Here is a 16,979-nt window from a genome sequence, read left to right on the forward strand (position 1 = left end):
ATATATAGCTGAAAAAAGAATTATCTATTAACATTTTGAAGGAAATAAGTGAGCCGTTAGATCAACTGAGACCCTTCCGATCGGAAGCGAATTCAAGATTTAAATTTTATGGGTTCAATATTTAAGATTCTTAGCATTGAACCTATTATATTTTTAAAATAAATTAATATTTATTATTTTTTATATTTTTAATAAATTTTTACACATAAAATTATGCTCTACCTTAAAAATTATAAGTTCAATTGAATCGATAACTATAATGCTTCCGCCACTGCTTCGGATAACCAAAGCCAGCTCAAGCCCAAGCTTTTTGGTTCAGAAAAATACCAGTGTAAAAGAAGATGAAATTAATAAAGAGTTGACCAAAAATATTACTATGGTTTTTATTTTTCTTCTCATTTATTATGCGTAGTTGAGTGAGTGTTACTTATAATTTCAAGGTCGGTGGCATGAGAAAGTTGATCAATGATTAAAAGGTAGCGATTCTATGCTAATGATTATTTATAATAGAGATTTATTTATAATTTACCTTATAACAAATGACCTGATCGTGTTAAATATCATTGTGAATAACTTAAACTCTTTCTAGACATCCTAAGTATTGTTTTATTATGGTTAATTAATATATAAAGTTTTAGGATTTGTGCATATACCAAGTTCGAATTAATATACTTTGTTAGCTGATGTATTTGTATATTCTATTACTTCTTTCTAGCTCGCTGACTCGTTCTTCACAAATTAAAGGATATATACTATCGCAGGTTAAAGCTTAGTGACAGAGCCAGGATTTTTAGGAATGAGATTCAAAATATAAAAAAATAACCATACGAAGAAGCTAATGAAATTCAATATCTACCATATATATATATACGTAAATTTTTTTTTCATCAAAACTGAATTTGCCATGTTTTAATAATTACGTCACTTGTTCAAATCAACACTTAGCGTTATTTTCAGTCATTAATACTCATAAATTTTATCAGGACACTATCTCTTTTCTTAATATATATTTAGAAAAATATTTACTCAATAAGCAAATACTATAAAAACTAAGAAAAAATTTGACTTTTATCATTGACCACAAATTTCCTTCAAGGTTTAGACCTCTCAAGGGGTGACCACAAACAGAAAGTCAGAAATGGCAACAAAATTAGAGAAGGCAAGAACAATGGCACAAGTCAAACACGTTATTCTTTAAACTCGTGTTAAATACAGAATTAAATGCCGTACTAATAAGTGCAAAAATTGTACAATATGGAATTCTATAGTTTCTGTTGCCTTGTCCAACAATGATTGTTCTGGCAATTTTGTTCTTCAGCTAGTTAGGGCGAGTCGTCTTTGTGTGATCTATATGTTACGGGTTTGAGCCGTGGAAGCAGCCACTAATACTTACATTAGGGTAGGTTGTCTATATCACACCCCTTAGGGTGCGACGCTTCCCCAAACCCTACGTGAATGCGAGACGCTTTGTGCACCGAACTATCCTTTAACTATGGGCGAGTTAGAGTACTAGGAGGGGATTTGGATAAATTAAATAATTATTGCTTAGATCTTATATTTGTATTAGACAATTGTTTAAATATATATGAATACTTTATTGCGTACCTAATAACAAAAACAAATTATGAATACATAACTCATAAAATTCAAATCATAACTCTGTTCTACTCAATCCTACCCTTCAAGAAAACGTTACGACATCTTTCCTACACAATACACATATCTGTTGAGTAATTACGGGGAAAGTTCTTCTTTCTTCTCGAATTATACACAATTATAAAATGGCTTTAACAATATTTAATATTTAAATTTTTTAAAAATTAACTTATCAAGTTATTTTTGAAGTTTTATTTTAGTATCATTAGTACTACAATATATAAGGCTATAGATTTAAGTCATATACATTACTAATATTAAAACTTATATTACCAATATAATGTAATTGGTCATAGTAAATTCTACCTTTATTTTTCGGATTACCTTATTAGGGTTTACAAAAGCTACGTATTTAACTCAATTTTTATCTAATAATATAAACAATTTAACATTATCGTTGGACAAATATACCATGACAAGTACACTACCTTCCTAGCCACTTTCTAGTTTCCATGGTAGTAATCAAAAGTCAACTATCCAAATCAACCTTATATATGTCTATTCTTTTCCAAAGAAAATCTTCTCTATTTACCTCCACATTTAGTGCTCTATGTTTGGTCCCACTACCCATACATGCCTATCCTTCAACCCCACTCCATATTTTAATAATAATGATGTCTCGATCAGTTTGTACGGACTCTATTTATTTGGGTATTTGCTATTTCCGCCAATTTAAGTAATAATGTAATTAAAGGGAAATATGGAGTAACGGTCAAGTTGGCTCAATGTGATCTATAGACTAGGGGTTCGAGCCGTGAAATCAGCCACTAATGCTTGCATCAGAATATGTTGTCTATATCACACCCCTTGGGTTGCGGCCCTTCCTTGGAGAAATGGAGTCTCCGTGAGATCTATAGGTCAGAGGTTCGAGCCGTGGAATCAACAACTAATGCTTGTGGGCTCATTCTCCCTCACCTTCTTCAAACTCCGGTTCCTATTTTTCATAGAGAAATCTCTGATCAAGGATAGAACAAGAGCCGTTTTGCATCATATCTAAGGGATTCCTCAGTTCGGGCCGAAGAAGCAATGTCGCTCCATCATTATCAAACTGTCTCTGCAATCTTTTTCTGTCCGTGAAGATCCCACCAGAGCGCCTTCTACTTCTAATAGGCCATGAACTAATTCAGAATCATTCTCAATGAGTCCATAAGATGTGATCCCATTTTTTCATCGGGTCCGGATAAAGACTAAAGATCTTGAGCGACCGATCCGGCAGAACAACTCAAAAGATAAAGAAGTATCGTTATGCATCAGGATATGCTGCTTATATCACATCCCTTAGGGTGCGACCCTTCTCTGAATCCTGCATGAATGTGGGATGAGTTGTATACTAGGCTGCCCTTTAGGTACCGAATAACTTTGTCCACTAAAATTTAGACAAAAGAAATAAAATTACGTAATATTTTTTGTAAGTTGAAATCGCGTTTTTTAAATTTACACAAACTTCATTGACCACATGATCACGCTATTTAGAGCATTCTTTTAACATCCATTTGCAACTCAATAAAACCTGTTTTTGTGATGTAAATCCCACTTACAATTTTTATTCATATTTGTGTGATTAACGTTAATGCACGTATGCTTAGTTTTGTATTACGTCCGACCTATTAGTCTACAGCTGTTTCAATCCTATAAATTTTATTAGTCAAATTCAAATCGTTAATCACCAATTTGACTTACTATTGTTTATTTTAATCCTTTTGCATTTTTGTCTCGATAAGGTCATCACATATTTCTTAGCTGTGGGGTCTTGAAAATCATGTCCATGAAGTCATGATTAACTAACTATCTCAAATTCTATCAATAAGTCGGTAACGTTTCTTACAAGTTGCAAGTTTTAATCCGCGTTTAACTTATTCTTATTCATAACTTATTAAATTGATTCAACGATTTGAAATTCTTTAGTATGTCTTATTATTACGAGTCAATACCTTAAAATGTCCTAAAACTATCATGTTTTTGTCACTTTTCTATTTAAACTACGGAAAAGGGCCAATACTATCTCTGTCGTTTGCTAAATGGTTTATAAATACCCTCCGTCCATCTATCCGTTCAAAAAAATACACTTCGTCCATCTATCCTTTCAAAAAAACACATGAAGTTAATTCTATTATCAAAAATACCCCCGCGACTAACGGCAGAACTGATGGAGTGTATTTTTTTGAACGGATAGATGGACGGAGGGTATTTATAAACCATTTAGCAAACGATAGGGATGGGTCTTTCATTTAATGACGTAGCAATTTTTAATTGGGCCACATGGCATTATTGACCAAGAATCAAATATTGGTCTTATTTTTACCCATTTACCTGGTCCGACCCTATTTATTTGACCCGCCTAATTATTTTCTTTCTTTTTCTTTGCTTTTTTTCCCTCTCTTTTTCCTTATCACCCAGCACACCCACTCTCATCTCACAAAGAATTTTTTAGCGTTTCTTTGTGTTTGATTGGCTTTTGGCTTTTCACTTCATCTGCAATTCATGGCTCTTTGTCCCTCTCTTCTTCTTCTTATGAACTACTACCCCNACTAACGGCAGAACTGATGGAGTGTATTTTTTTGAACGGATAGATGGACGGAGGGTATTTATAAACCATTTAGCAAACGATAGGGATGGGTCTTTCATTTAATGACATGGTGATTTTTAATTGGGCCACATGGCATTATTGACCAAGAATCAAATATTGGTCTTATTTTTACCCATTTACCTGGTCCGACCCTATTTATTTGACCCGCCTAATTATTTTCTTTCTTTTTCTTTGCTTTTTTTCCCTATCTTTTTCCTTATCACCCAGCACACCCACTCTCATCTCACAAAGAATTTTTAGCGTTTCTTTGTTGAAACAAATCTTTCTTTGTGTTTGAAAATATGGCTTTGGCTTTCACTTCATCTGCAATTCATGGCTCTTTGTCCCCCTCTTCTTCTTCTTATGAACATCCTAAAGGTAACCCTTTACTTTTTTTGTTTACCTTTTATAGATTCAATCTTTATCATAGAATGTGATAATTTCAAGCTTTTTAGCACCTTGGTTTCAATTTTCTTGTGTGCTTGTATCAATTATATGTAGTTGTTTTTTCTCTGTTATTTCGTGGCTCGTTTGTCTTCTTATGAACAATCCAAAGATTTCCATTACTTGTCCATTTCAAAGTTTCAATATTTCTCCTAGATTTGATTGATATATTTGGACAATTTTAGCATTTAGGCTTAATTTTTTTGTTTCAGATTTTTGGTTTGTTTTGATCCTTGTCTTCTTACTTAACAACCCAAATGTATCTGTTGATTTTCCATTTAAGAGTTTCAATACTTATCTTGAGTTTGATTGGAGAAATTTCAGAATCTGGTTTGAATTTCGGGTTATTTGATTTTGGGTTTTATCTATTCTTTAATTAATTTGTTATTGTGTATATGCAGTGTCCCAATTGGAGAAGAAGAAAGGGCGAGATCATATGAGTGGGAATGGGTGTGATAGATACTACCCATTTTTGTAAATGGGTTGAAATAATATCTATTTTTGGTTCCAGTCAAAGATTGTCACGTGGCCCAATTAAAAATCACCACGTCATTAAATGAAAGACCCATCCCTATCGTTTGCTAAATGGTTTATAAATACCCTCCGTCCATCTATCTGTTCAAAAAAAACACTCCATCAGTTCTCTCGTTAGTCGTGGGGGTATTTTTGTTAATAGAATTAACTTTGTGTATTTTTTTGAACGGATAGATGGACGGAGCGTATTTTTTTGAACGGATAGATGGAAGGAGGGTATTTATAAACCATTTAGCAAACGATAAGGATAGTTTTGGCCCTTTTCCGTTTTTAATTTGCCCCTCACGCTGGGTAAAAGCTTAGAACAAATTAAAAAGGAAAAGACAAGTAAATTTACGGGTAATAAGTATACTATTATAGTATATCGTATACTATTGCAGCATATTGTTACAGTATCTTGCATATTATTACAGTATACCATAACAATATATTGTATACTATAATAGTATACTGTTGCAATATAACTATATACTCCTATAGTATATTAGTATACTGTAGCGGTATACTGTTTTGTAAACTATAATAGTATAGTGTTGCATTATAGCTATATACTCCTACAATATATTGTATACCGTAGCGGTATATTGTAGCTCTATTCTTCTTCGTTTTTGAACTAAAAATTTCGATCTCAAGTCAGCTCCAAACGCTATCAAATTTCAGTATGAACTTCCAGAAGGTACTATAAGCAATATTTAACAGCACCCACTTTGAATCAAACAAGAAATCTTCAAAAATAAAATTGAGCTTCAAGCCCAACAATGGTGGATATTCAAATACACATAAAAATTTAGATCTGGGATGCTTACTCGAAGATACTATAAGCAATATTTTATAGCACCCACATCAAATCAAATAATAAATCTTCATAATAATAATAATAATAATAATAATAATAATAATAATAATAATAATAATAATAATAATAATATATTTTTGTGCTCTCCAAGTTCATATATTTTTATAACATTATATATTATTTAATAATATGTATTANCTATACTATATTAAAAGCACGAAGGCTCTTAGTGAAATGTCGTTCGCCTTTTTTACCCTTTAAAAATAGAGTTCACACTGGACAGAATAGTAATTTAAATATTTTCCTAATATGAAAGAATGATCATTTAATTATTTTCCTAACGGAAAAGGGCCAAAACTATCCCTATCGTTTGTTAAATAGTTTATAAATACCCTCCGTTCATCTATCCGTTCAAAAAAAATATACCCCGTCCATCTATCCGTTCAAAAAAACACACGAAGTTAATTCTATTAACAAAAATACCCCCGCGACTAACGACAGGATGGACAGAGTATTTTTTTTTAACGGATAGATGGACGGAGGGTATTTATAAACCATTTAGCAAACGATAGAGATTTTTGATCAAGAATCAAATATGGGTCTTGATTTTACCCATTTACCTGGTCCGACCCTATTTATTTGACCCGCCTAATTATTTTCTTTCTTTTTCTTTGTTTTTTTTCCCTCTCTTTTTCCTTATCACCCAGCACACCCACTCTCATCTCACAAAGAATTTTTAGCGTTTCTTTGTTGAAACAAATCTTTCTTTGTGTTTGAAAATATGGCTTTGGCTTTCACTTCATCTGCAATTCATGGCTCTTTGTCCTCCTCCTCTTCTTCTTCTTATGAACATCCCAAAGGTAACCCTTTACTCTTTTTTTTACCTTTTATAGATTCAATCTTTATCATAGAATGTGATAATTTCAAGCTTTTTAGCACCTTGGTTTCAATTTTCTTGTGTGCTTGTATCAATTATATGTAGTTAGTTTTTCTCTGTTATTTCGTGGCTCGTTTGTCTTCTTATGAACAATCCAAAGATTTCCATTACTTGTCCATTTCAAAGTTTCAATATTTCTCCTAGATTTGATTGATATATTTGGACAATTTTAGCATTTAGGCTTAATTTTTTTGTTTCAGAATTTTGGTTTGTTTTGATCCTTGTCTTCTTACTTAACAACCCAAATGTATCTGTTGATTTTCCATTTAAGAGTTTCAATACTTATCTTGAGTTTGATTGGAGAAATTTCAGAATCTGTTTTGAATTTCGGGTTATTTGATTTTGGGTTTTATCTATTCTTTAATTAATTTGTTATTGTGTATATGCAGTGTCCTAATTGGAGAAGAAGAAAGGGCGAGATCATATGAGTGGGAATGGGTGTGATAGATACTACCCATTTTTGTAAATGGGTTGAAGTAATATCTATTTTTCAAAGATTGCCACGTGGCCCAATTAAAAATCACCACGTCATTAAATGAAAGACCCATCCCTATCGTTTGCTAAATGGTTTATAAATACCCTCAGTCCATCTATCCGTTCAAAAAAACACACTCCATCAATTCTCTCGTTAGTCGTGGGGGTATTTTTGTTAATAGAATTAACTTTGTGTGTTTTTTTGAACGGATAGATGGGCGGAGTGTATTTTTTTGAACGGATAGATGAATGGAGGGTATTTATAAACCATTTAGCAAACGATAGGGATAGTTTTGGCCCTTTTCCGTATTATCTATTGGCACCCACTTGTGGTCCAACTTGTAAGCTCCAAAATATTTCCTTATTGCAGTTGATTGATGATAGGCTATAATTACGTATTTTAGTCGCTTATTACACTCTAATTTACCGCACTTTAATTGAGTTTGAGCTTTAATCGCTAGTGTCTTGCGCTAACTGTGTGTTTTATGCCTTGTAGGAGTGATTCCGAGCTATGTAGATGTTATGGAATGAACTCAAGTGATTTAGAGCTTTGAAGTCTGAGTAAAAGCTCAAAGAATTAAGCCGGGATCGTGTTTGGGGGTCAACGGATGATAGTTAGAGCGAACGAAGAATCGAGTAGGCATATCGCGCACCGTCTAGTAAAATGGATATAACTTTTCGCTCAGAACTCCATTTGAGCTCCACAATTAATGGTTGGAAAGCTAACTCAAAGGTCTACAACTTTCATGTTTTACATTTTTCCAAATTCCAAAGGAACAGGGTAAAAAACGCTATTGAAACTGCAACTGCGGATCTGACGCGGCAGAACACTGCTGCAGATTCTGAAGGCCACTCTGGCCGCGGTCCTGGCGTAACCGCGGTAGGACCTCGGCAAGACGCGTAAACTTCAGGGACCAAAGTGCAAAACACGGGATTTTAAGCCCTAAACTCTATATTAAACGAGGGAAGCCGACCAAGAAAGGAGAGATATATTTTTAACATATTTTTGACACATATTTGACCTAAGGAGGAGAGACACTACTTTAGGGTTAGACAACACCCTTGGAGGCAAGAACACGCTAGGAGCAAGGAGGAAGATTCAACTACGAGTTTTTCCCCTTCTTCTTCCTATTTTTTCATTGTTGGTTATGATTTTTAGTATTGTAGTTTTACATACTATTATGAATAGCTAATTCGTTTTTTAGGGTTTTGATGGAACCTTTTGGGGATGAATTAGTTGTTATATTAATATAGTTTTGAGTTAGTTGCTAATCTCTATTTGTTCAACTACGTTTTGATTTTGGTTAATTGAAAGGATCCTCAATTAGCCGTTCCTATTTATTATGTGTCTGCTTGAGAGAAAGTGCATATTTAGGTAGTTGTTTGAATAACATCACTCCCGGAGTATAGGCGAGAGTCATAACCGAGGGTTTAGAGGTTGGATTAGAGATAACGATACCTCGGGTGCGATCTAAGTGAACTGTAATGTGAATCTAGCTAGCGTAGCTTGAGAGAGTGCGTCTAGTAAATTATCATAATTGCTTGAGAGAGATTTATGATAGCTGGAGAGTTCATGATTGATAGAGGCAACTAAGTCAAAGCTATAAGAAACATACAACTAATGAAATCAACAATTGGGGAAATCATAACTCTAGACCTCCTTAATTTAGTCTCCAAACCTTTGTCTCGTTAGTTGATAATTTTACGTTTTATAGTATTTGTTGGTTAATTAGTTAGATACAAAAATCTTAATATTATAATTTGGAAATTGTTCAACTTGTCTTCTTTGCGATATTGAACAATTACAGCGAAACCTTAGTTCTCTGTGGGATTCGACTCCGGACTTTTAGACCGGATTATATTTGCAGCGACCGCTTATCTTTTTTAGAACTAGAGTTGGCCGTGATCATTGATCTATCCCAACTATCTCAATTACAGTTCCAGCACCCAAATCAACATCCGCAACAAAATGCAAACATCATACTCAATTGCTAACACATAATATTTGACAATTTAGCAAGTCTTGAAGCGTGAAACAAACTCAATCTATTTCGTTAGAACTTATATAGTTGGACGATCGTGTAGTGCAATAACCATGTGCACAATCCAAACAATATGAGTTGGCGATTCAATATTGGTGTTCACACTTCTTGGAATATTTTACACTTGCTCTAATTTAAAATCTTGAAATAAGCTACAGCTGACTTGCTACCTCTCTGTCCCCAACTACCCCGTGTTTTGATATTAATTCCCCCTTTATTTACATTTGCGTATTTTCTACCTGAAAATTTCTTTTGTGTTTGTATGATTTCCCTCATTCCTAGCTATTGAGCTTCATCTCCATTAACATTCAACCTGTCCATTAATTAGATTCCAAAATGTTACCTACCACAATTGAGTTGTCGTCACAGCCAATGGTGGGCATTGAGGAAGAGGAACAAGTGCTGATGGACAAAATTCTTGGCGGAACAGATCAGCTGAGCGTTGTCGCGATTGTTGGCGTACCCGGACTTGGTAAGACAACTCTAGCCAAAAAGTTATATACCCATGAAAATATAGTCAATCGCTTTGATGTTCGTTCATGGTGTTGTGTCTCTCAAATCTATGACAAGAAAAGATTATTGCTTGAATTATTGGGCTATGAATTTGGACGCCATGTTGAAATCGAGAGGAGTGAAGATGAATTAATCTTACAAGTACAAAGGTGTCTAGAGAAAAAGAGATATTTAGTAGTCATAGATGATGTATGGAGCACTGCTATATGGGATGACTTAGTCAGTTGTTTCCCAGATAACAACAAAAAGAGTAGAATTATTATAACTACTAGGCTTGATCACCAACTGCTTTCTTCTTCTGTAAAAATGTTTTGCTATACTCATCATCTTTCGTTCCTCGCGAAAGATAAAAGTTGGTTGTTATTACAGAAGACAGTGTTTAAGGAAGAATTTGGCTGCCATCAAGAACTTGAGGAAATAGGGAAGAAGATAGCAAAAAGTTGTGCAGGACTGCCTCTTGCAGTTATTTTGATAGGTAATCTTCTTGCAAGATTGGACAAGAAAAGAGGCTATTGGACTAAAGTTGCTAAAAGGTTAATTGCTAGTGCAAAAGTGGCTGGTGAGGGAGAGTGGTACATGGACATAATAGAGTTAAATTACAAGAATTTACCACATTATTTAAAACCATGCTTTCTTTACTTTGGTTTGTTTCTTGAAGATGAGGAAGTTTCAGTTAAGAAGTTGATACGGATGTGGGTTGCTGAAGGTTTTGTGCAAAGTAATGGGGTGAAGATCGCAGAGTTTGTCGCGATGGACTATTTGATTGATTTAATTGCAAGCAATCTTGTTATGGTTGCGCAAAGATTTCCCCTTGGTGGCATAAAATCTGTTCGTCTTCACGATTTGGTACTAGATTTTTGTTTGAGTAAAGCTAAAGAAGAGAACTTTTTGTTGAAAGTTGATAGGTAAGGAGTACCCTTTAATTTTTTTGGACTTGATTTTATATTAGGTTTCTTTTCTCATTTTAGATCTTATTCTTTTTTTCAGATCTCTTGCTCTTGATCCTGCTACTTCGAGTTCAGCTAGTGATTTACAAAGGTTCTTCGTTTGCTGTAAAATGCAGCACTTCATCAAGTGGCTTCATCCGACCCAACACATCCATACTTTTAGGTTATATCCCCACAGTAATGAAATGAACAAATTCATACCAAGTGGAGCATTTAGTTCAGACTTGTTCAAATCATCACTTACAGTACTGGACTTGGAGAACGTTGTGATCGAGGCTTCAGCTCTCGAGGACATAACATCCTTGATTCGTTTAAGGTACTTGGCAGTTTTTGGAAATTTTAGTGAAATTCCACCAGCCATATTGAACCTTATAAACCTGGAAACTTTAGCCGCGAGACCAAAAAGTGGTACCTTAACTCTTCCGGGGTCTATGTGGGACATGATAAACTTAAAGCATGTCGATATAAGTGAAGGGGAAGTTCATTTCAACGGTGTTGGGGCAGAAAAAGAAGATGTTATTGAGTTAGAGAAATTAGAGAGCTTTTCAAAAGTAGTTTTAGTAAATGAGGATGATATAAGTGAAATGTGCAACAGAGCACCAAACTTAGTCCAACTTGAACTTATGACTATGGAGCATTGGGGCTCGTTGTTCAGCTCTCTCATGTATCTAATATATCTTGAAACACTAGCTATCTATCACCGTAGCGAATTTCCAATGAGTGGAATTAGCATGATCTTCCCTCAAAGCCTAAAAGAGTTAACTTTATCTTGTTGTGGCTTCTCTTGGGATGAAATTTCAAGAATTGGTTCATTACCAAATCTTGAGGTGCTAAACCTACTTCTTTCTGCCTTCACTGGGAGAAAATGGACAGTTGGTGTTGGAGGTTTCGTTAATGTAAGGTTCTTGAAGATCGAACATAGTTCGATCAAACATTGGAACATGTCAGTGGATTCATTTCCCAGTCTCGAGCAATTGGTGTTGCGTTGGTGCGATAAACTTGAGGAGATACCTTCGAGTTTTGGGAGCATGCCTTCACTGCAGAGGATTGAGGCGCACTCTTGTTGCCCCTCTGCCGCAAAATCTGCCGTGAAAAGTAGGAACATGCAGAAGGATGACATGAAAAATTCAGACTTCAAACTCATTATCTACTTAAATTAGGGTGATGTGATTTTCTTCTATATTTTCATCTTTTTATGTGTTTATTCTTTCACTTGCTATTTTGCTTACAGATTTAATGGTGTCATATGAGTTTGAATTCTTGGATTACTTTTTGCTTGATATGATTTTAAATGCTAATGATTTGTCCTTTTACTTTCACAAGTCTACGAGGATGTTTGGCTAAGCTTATAAGCCGGTCAAACTAGCTTATAAGTACTTTTCGGCTTATCTACGCGTTTGGTAAAGTTAAAAGTGCTTATAAGCCAAGTGCTTATAAGTCAGAAATAAGCCAAAAGCCATAAGTTGGTCACCCCCAGCTTATCAATTTTTAGCTTATAAGCACTTTAAGTTTGACCAAGATTTTTACTATTTTATCCTTAAAATATTCTTTTTGAACAAAACTCTTACATCGATACTCACTGCCTCAAGTATTGTTTCAACCTAAATCCCCTTCCCTCCCTGCTTGTTCAAGTCTGCAAATCTCATTGACTATTTAAGATAAGCAAATTCTCTATTCCTTTGCATATTTGTATCTATGTGATTGTGTATTAAACTTTGAAGTGTTGTGGTGATGAAGATAGTGTTTGTTTCTCTTCAAATATTTTGTCCTATTTAGCTTTATTTGTTACTGAAAAACTTTTGTCAATTTATTAATTATAATAACTTATGACTATATGCTTATCATAAAATAAATTATATTTATCATAAAAGTTATCTTATCTAAGCACAGTTGTATTTAAAATAAAATGACAAATAGAATATTTTGTATTTGAATCGATCTGGAATCTTAAATTTTGAAGAAATTACGCCCTTATAAGTGTAAACAGTTTTAAGGTTATTTAAGTCATTTTAACAGAAAAAGAGCTTATCAGCACTTTTTTATAAAATATTGCAGCAGTTTATTATCAATTTCAGCACTTGTATCCAAATATGTAACTGCTTATTTATTAAATCAGTTTCAGCACTTACGAGTGCTTTTCAACACCTAATGCTTATCAGCTACTTCAAATCAGCTAATCCAAACGGGCTCTATATATACTACTTAGAGCGCGTAGTGCTTTTAAGCCATCTTGCAGTATCTCGATAAAGTAAAGAAGTGATTTTAAGCACTTGTTTTTAAGCTAAACTGACAAAAATAAGTCATAAGTTAGAATTATGGCTTATACTTAAAAGTCACTTAAAATAAGCACATCCAAATAAACTCTTAGTCAAAGATTAACTATGTGCTACTAGGTAGAAGCATACTACCACTACATATAACAAAGGGAGGGCAAAAATGGTAAGATGGTACTCGAAATTGGATTGGATAAGAAGCTTTTAACATTTTATTGATCGTTATAGTTTGATATATTCACAATATGCCTGAAATCTCAATCTAACAATACGATAAACATGTAATACAGAATTTAGAATACAATATGACCTGCAGGGCAAGTGTTCTTGAACATAAACATTATACAATCAAACTGAAAGGTAAAAGAGAACACAAATACTTTATCAGCAAAGTGTAACTGATAATTAGGAATATCATTTATTTATTTTTGTTGGCTTTCGCTTTAGCCTGCTTGATATCTTCCCCGAGAGATTTAACAATGCACATAAATTTGTCGAAATCTGTCGTGATCTCAAAAAGTTGTACATCTTCTGTATTGTATGATCTTTTCATATGTTCTCTAATTCTTTTGAACTCCCGCCAGAATTCTTTTGCTTCTTCTTCAGTGTACCCAAGTGAGAGGTATATTATAGCCTGTAAAAAGTTATCTTTAAGACGTAAGTGACCATTTTACTTTTGGCACAGGAAATACGAACTCTTAAAGAAAAAAGACGTATTTACTAAATTAACCTTAATTAATTATTACCTTGACATATTGGAATACGTAAATAAGGGCAAATTTGAAAAAATAAAATCAATTCCTTCTTTATTATGTAAATGGATACTTATTTTGAACAAAATAAAAATATAAAATGATCAGTTATTGTGGACTACAAAAGGGATTGAAAGCAATGACTTGTGATGTTCAATAAAGTAAAAACTAACGTACCTTATAAAGTGGACGCCTTGCATCGGTAATAAATTCATCATTTAAGCACTCATAACTTAGCGCCTTAATGAAATCTCCCTACAAAAATAATAGGACAACCAAGTTACTATAACATAGACTTAAATTTCTAAAAGTAAACATTAACGTACCTTATAAAGGGAATTTTGTAAAAAAAATTGAAGAGTTTAATGATTTAATTTAAGCCTTATAACATTAAGATCTAATGTAATCAATCGTTTGTTTCATTTTATGTGAGTCCATTTCCTTATTAGTCCGTTCAAAAAAAATTATATTAAAAAAACGTATCACTAGTTCGTGATTAAGTGAAGAAAAAAACCTGATAAATGAGCGATTCCACAAGTAACATCTCAAACTCATAAGCTTCATGTGGCTTTCCCTTTAACTGGGCTTTCCTTATTGCAGACTCCAATTTCTTCACTGCCTTGCTTTCTTTTCCACTCATTTCCAGCTTTGCAATACACCTCTAGTTAACAGTAAAAACAATTGCAGACTCGTTTCAATTTCAATTCTTTTTGTAATCCAGAAAATGACAAAATTATATATCGTAATCCCTTTTAAGTAATTTAAGAAGTGAGTGTACTAGCATGCTATGATCATTTAAGGTCACCAATAAATATTGAAGAGTCACCACATCGGCTCTATAAGGGATTGGTGGTCTGACTTTTTACTACTTTCGACCAAGTCATTATTAAAGAAACTCTTGTTTAGTTAGGACATCGTTCTCGTCCTTTGTGGTGCTTTTTCAACCCCTTGCTTTAACTTGGTCAATTTCATCTGAATTTGCTCCTATTCCAAGAGATACCGCATTTCCCTTGAAAAAAGAGGATGAATCGAAATATAGCTGCTACACCAAAACTAGGTGCAAAGAACCAACCAGACTGACCCAGTGGATAAATCAGAAATACAGAAACAAAAACAGCAATTGGACAAGAGAATGCGATTGCATTATAAGGTCTCAATTGAACAGATCGAGCAAGCTCGAATCTGCATCACCAGTTCAGGCATTCCTTATCTATAGAGCTAGCTTTAGGGGTTGACTTAAGCCCAATGTTCATTTCTTTCACATGGTATCTGAGCATGACTCATCCAATTCTTGTTTTCCAATACTGGCCCCCAGGTAAAAATTGCTCTTGTTGTTTAAGTGGGCATTTTAGACACAAGAATTGTAAAATTTCGAAACAAGTAAAATTTTTTTCAAGTAAAAATGGTATTTGAAAATTAGAGTTGTGTTTGGACATGAATATAATTTTAGGTTTTTGAATTTTTGTGAGTGATCTAAGTGAAAATTTTGAAAGTATCTTTTTGGAGTTTTTCGAATTTTCGTAAAATTCTAAATTCATCTTCAAATGAAAATTGAAAATTTTATGGCCAGAAAATGATTTCGAAAAAAAGTGATCTTTTTTCGAAAAAAGAGAAAAATTTCATGGCCAAACGGGCTCGAATAGTACAACAACAACAACATATCTAGTGTAGTCCCATAAGTGGGTTTGGAGAGGGTAGAGTGTACGCAGACTTTATCCCCTGCTTTTAGGAAGGCAGAGAGGCTGTTTCCGGTAGATCCTTGGCTCGGGAAGGAAAAAGGGGAGGGGCTGTTTAATTTCGAATAGTAGAAAAACAAATTAGACTTACTTGTAGTTTCTTGAAATTAGGTAGGTCCTCATTGAGTAGAGAATCCAGCTCCGTCTCTGTAACATCCAACAACTGAACGTTTGCCTTGGCTTGATGGTAGTCAACTAGTCTTTCAAGAGCCAATTCACCTCCATGCAAAACTCCAATGGACATTGACCTCGTTAATACTCGTTGAATTTTCCCTTTTTTCTTCTTTTTTTTGTTCTTCCATAGATGACCTGTAGAAACCATTATTAGATAAAAAACAGAACATAACGTTAAAACTGTTAGTAATCCATCGTGTTGAATTCCGACTTGGATTGCCTTTGCTTTCACTGCTTCAATGAAATGTTCTATTTGGAATTCCAAACTCATTTGCAAATAGTTTAATAGATTTTCCATATAGTTTCTATTGAGCCAAGAAATCTAGTACTTGTTTTGATTTGTGAGATACGGTTTTATATATAGAGTTCTTATCAATTAGGATTATTCTTTTTCTTTAGCATCTTTGGTGTCTTGAGAAAATGTCTGTTCTTCACTTGATTGCCAAGGAATTTTTGGATGCCTTAGTGTTGTGATTGCCATGTAGGAATGTTTGTTCGTCTTGTGTCTCAAGAGATCAATCTTTTAGATGGCTCCGTCTCTTTCCTTATGAATAATGCCCTGAAGTGTAAAAATTAAATGGAAGGTAAGGGATCTTTCTCTGCGTATACACTACCATCCCCAGACCCCACCTATGAAATAGTATAGGGTATATTATTGTTGTTGTAAGGGATCTTCCTGTTAAGGTTAATTTACTTGAACAAATGTATTGGACCAGCCACACTAACAAGAAATAAATCACATCTATATATTATTAAAAGCTAAAGAAAAAGGCACCACCTTAATTCAAGTGATAGCCTAGAAAAAAGCCACATGACATAATTAGTTATTGAGTTAATAATTAATTATTATAAATTAACAACCTAAAATTAACTACTCGAACATGGGTGAGGGTTGGTTTAGGTTAGTTAATTTTTTTAGTTTTTTTTTTTTTATCATTTTTCTTTTTCTTTTCTGAAATAAAAAGTGTAATTATTCATTAAAATTCAGAAAATATTATTTAGAATGATATAATTTAAAATAAAAAAATATTTCAAGAGTAATATATATCTTATATTATATTACAAAAAAAGTAGTAGACAAAAATATTAAGCAAGTAATATGCTAATAATTTCTATTAACAATGTAATTATACTA

At 33.6% G+C, this 16,979-nt stretch overlaps 2 protein-coding genes across 2 annotated transcripts; one reads left to right on the top strand and one right to left on the bottom strand.

Annotated features, from left to right (window-relative positions):
* Positions 1–9,549: 9,549 nt before the first annotated feature.
* On the top strand, positions 9,550–12,223 carry LOC109217205 (putative late blight resistance protein homolog R1C-3). The gene is made up of 2 exons (XM_019381429.1): positions 9,550–10,867; positions 10,950–12,223. The coding sequence occupies exons 1-2, from the start codon at positions 9,786–9,788 to the stop codon at positions 12,067–12,069; spliced, it is 2,202 nt and encodes a 733-aa protein (XP_019236974.1). The 5' UTR covers positions 9,550–9,785; the 3' UTR covers positions 12,070–12,223.
* Positions 12,224–13,374: 1,151 nt separating this feature from the next.
* LOC109217204 lies at positions 13,375–16,194 on the bottom strand. Its single transcript, XM_019381428.1, has 4 exons — positions 15,762–16,194; positions 14,449–14,595; positions 14,112–14,189; positions 13,375–13,816 (listed from the first exon to the last, which is right to left on the bottom strand). Exons 1-4 carry the CDS (start codon positions 16,140–16,142, stop codon positions 13,601–13,603), a joined length of 822 nt encoding a protein of 273 aa, XP_019236973.1. The 5' UTR covers positions 16,143–16,194; the 3' UTR covers positions 13,375–13,600.
* Positions 16,195–16,979: the final 785 nt, after the last annotated feature.

The sequence above is a fragment of the Nicotiana attenuata genome, unplaced genomic scaffold, assembly GCF_001879085.1.
Source record: "Nicotiana attenuata strain UT unplaced genomic scaffold, NIATTr2, whole genome shotgun sequence".
Classification (NCBI taxonomy): domain Eukaryota; kingdom Viridiplantae; phylum Streptophyta; class Magnoliopsida; order Solanales; family Solanaceae; genus Nicotiana; species Nicotiana attenuata.

Excerpts from the sequence above, each read along its gene's own strand:
- LOC109217205 (XM_019381429.1), top strand. The coding sequence starts at position 9,786 with ATGTTACCTACCACAATTGAGTTGTCGTCACAGCCAATGGTGGGCATT. Across the intron at positions 10,868-10,949 it reads TTTTTGTTGAAAGTTGATAG|ATCTCTTGCTCTTGATCCTG; the intron begins GTAAGGAGTACC and ends TCTTTTTTTCAG.
- LOC109217204 (XM_019381428.1), bottom strand. The coding sequence starts at position 16,142 with ATGGAAAATCTATTAAACTATTTGCAAATGAGTTTGGAATTCCAAATA. Across the intron at positions 14,596-15,761 it reads CTAATTTCAAGAAACTACAA|AGGTGTATTGCAAAGCTGGA; the intron begins GTAAGTCTAATT and ends ACTGTTAACTAG. Across the intron at positions 13,817-14,111 it reads CAAGGCGTCCACTTTATAAG|GCTATAATATACCTCTCACT; the intron begins GTACGTTAGTTT and ends AACTTTTTACAG.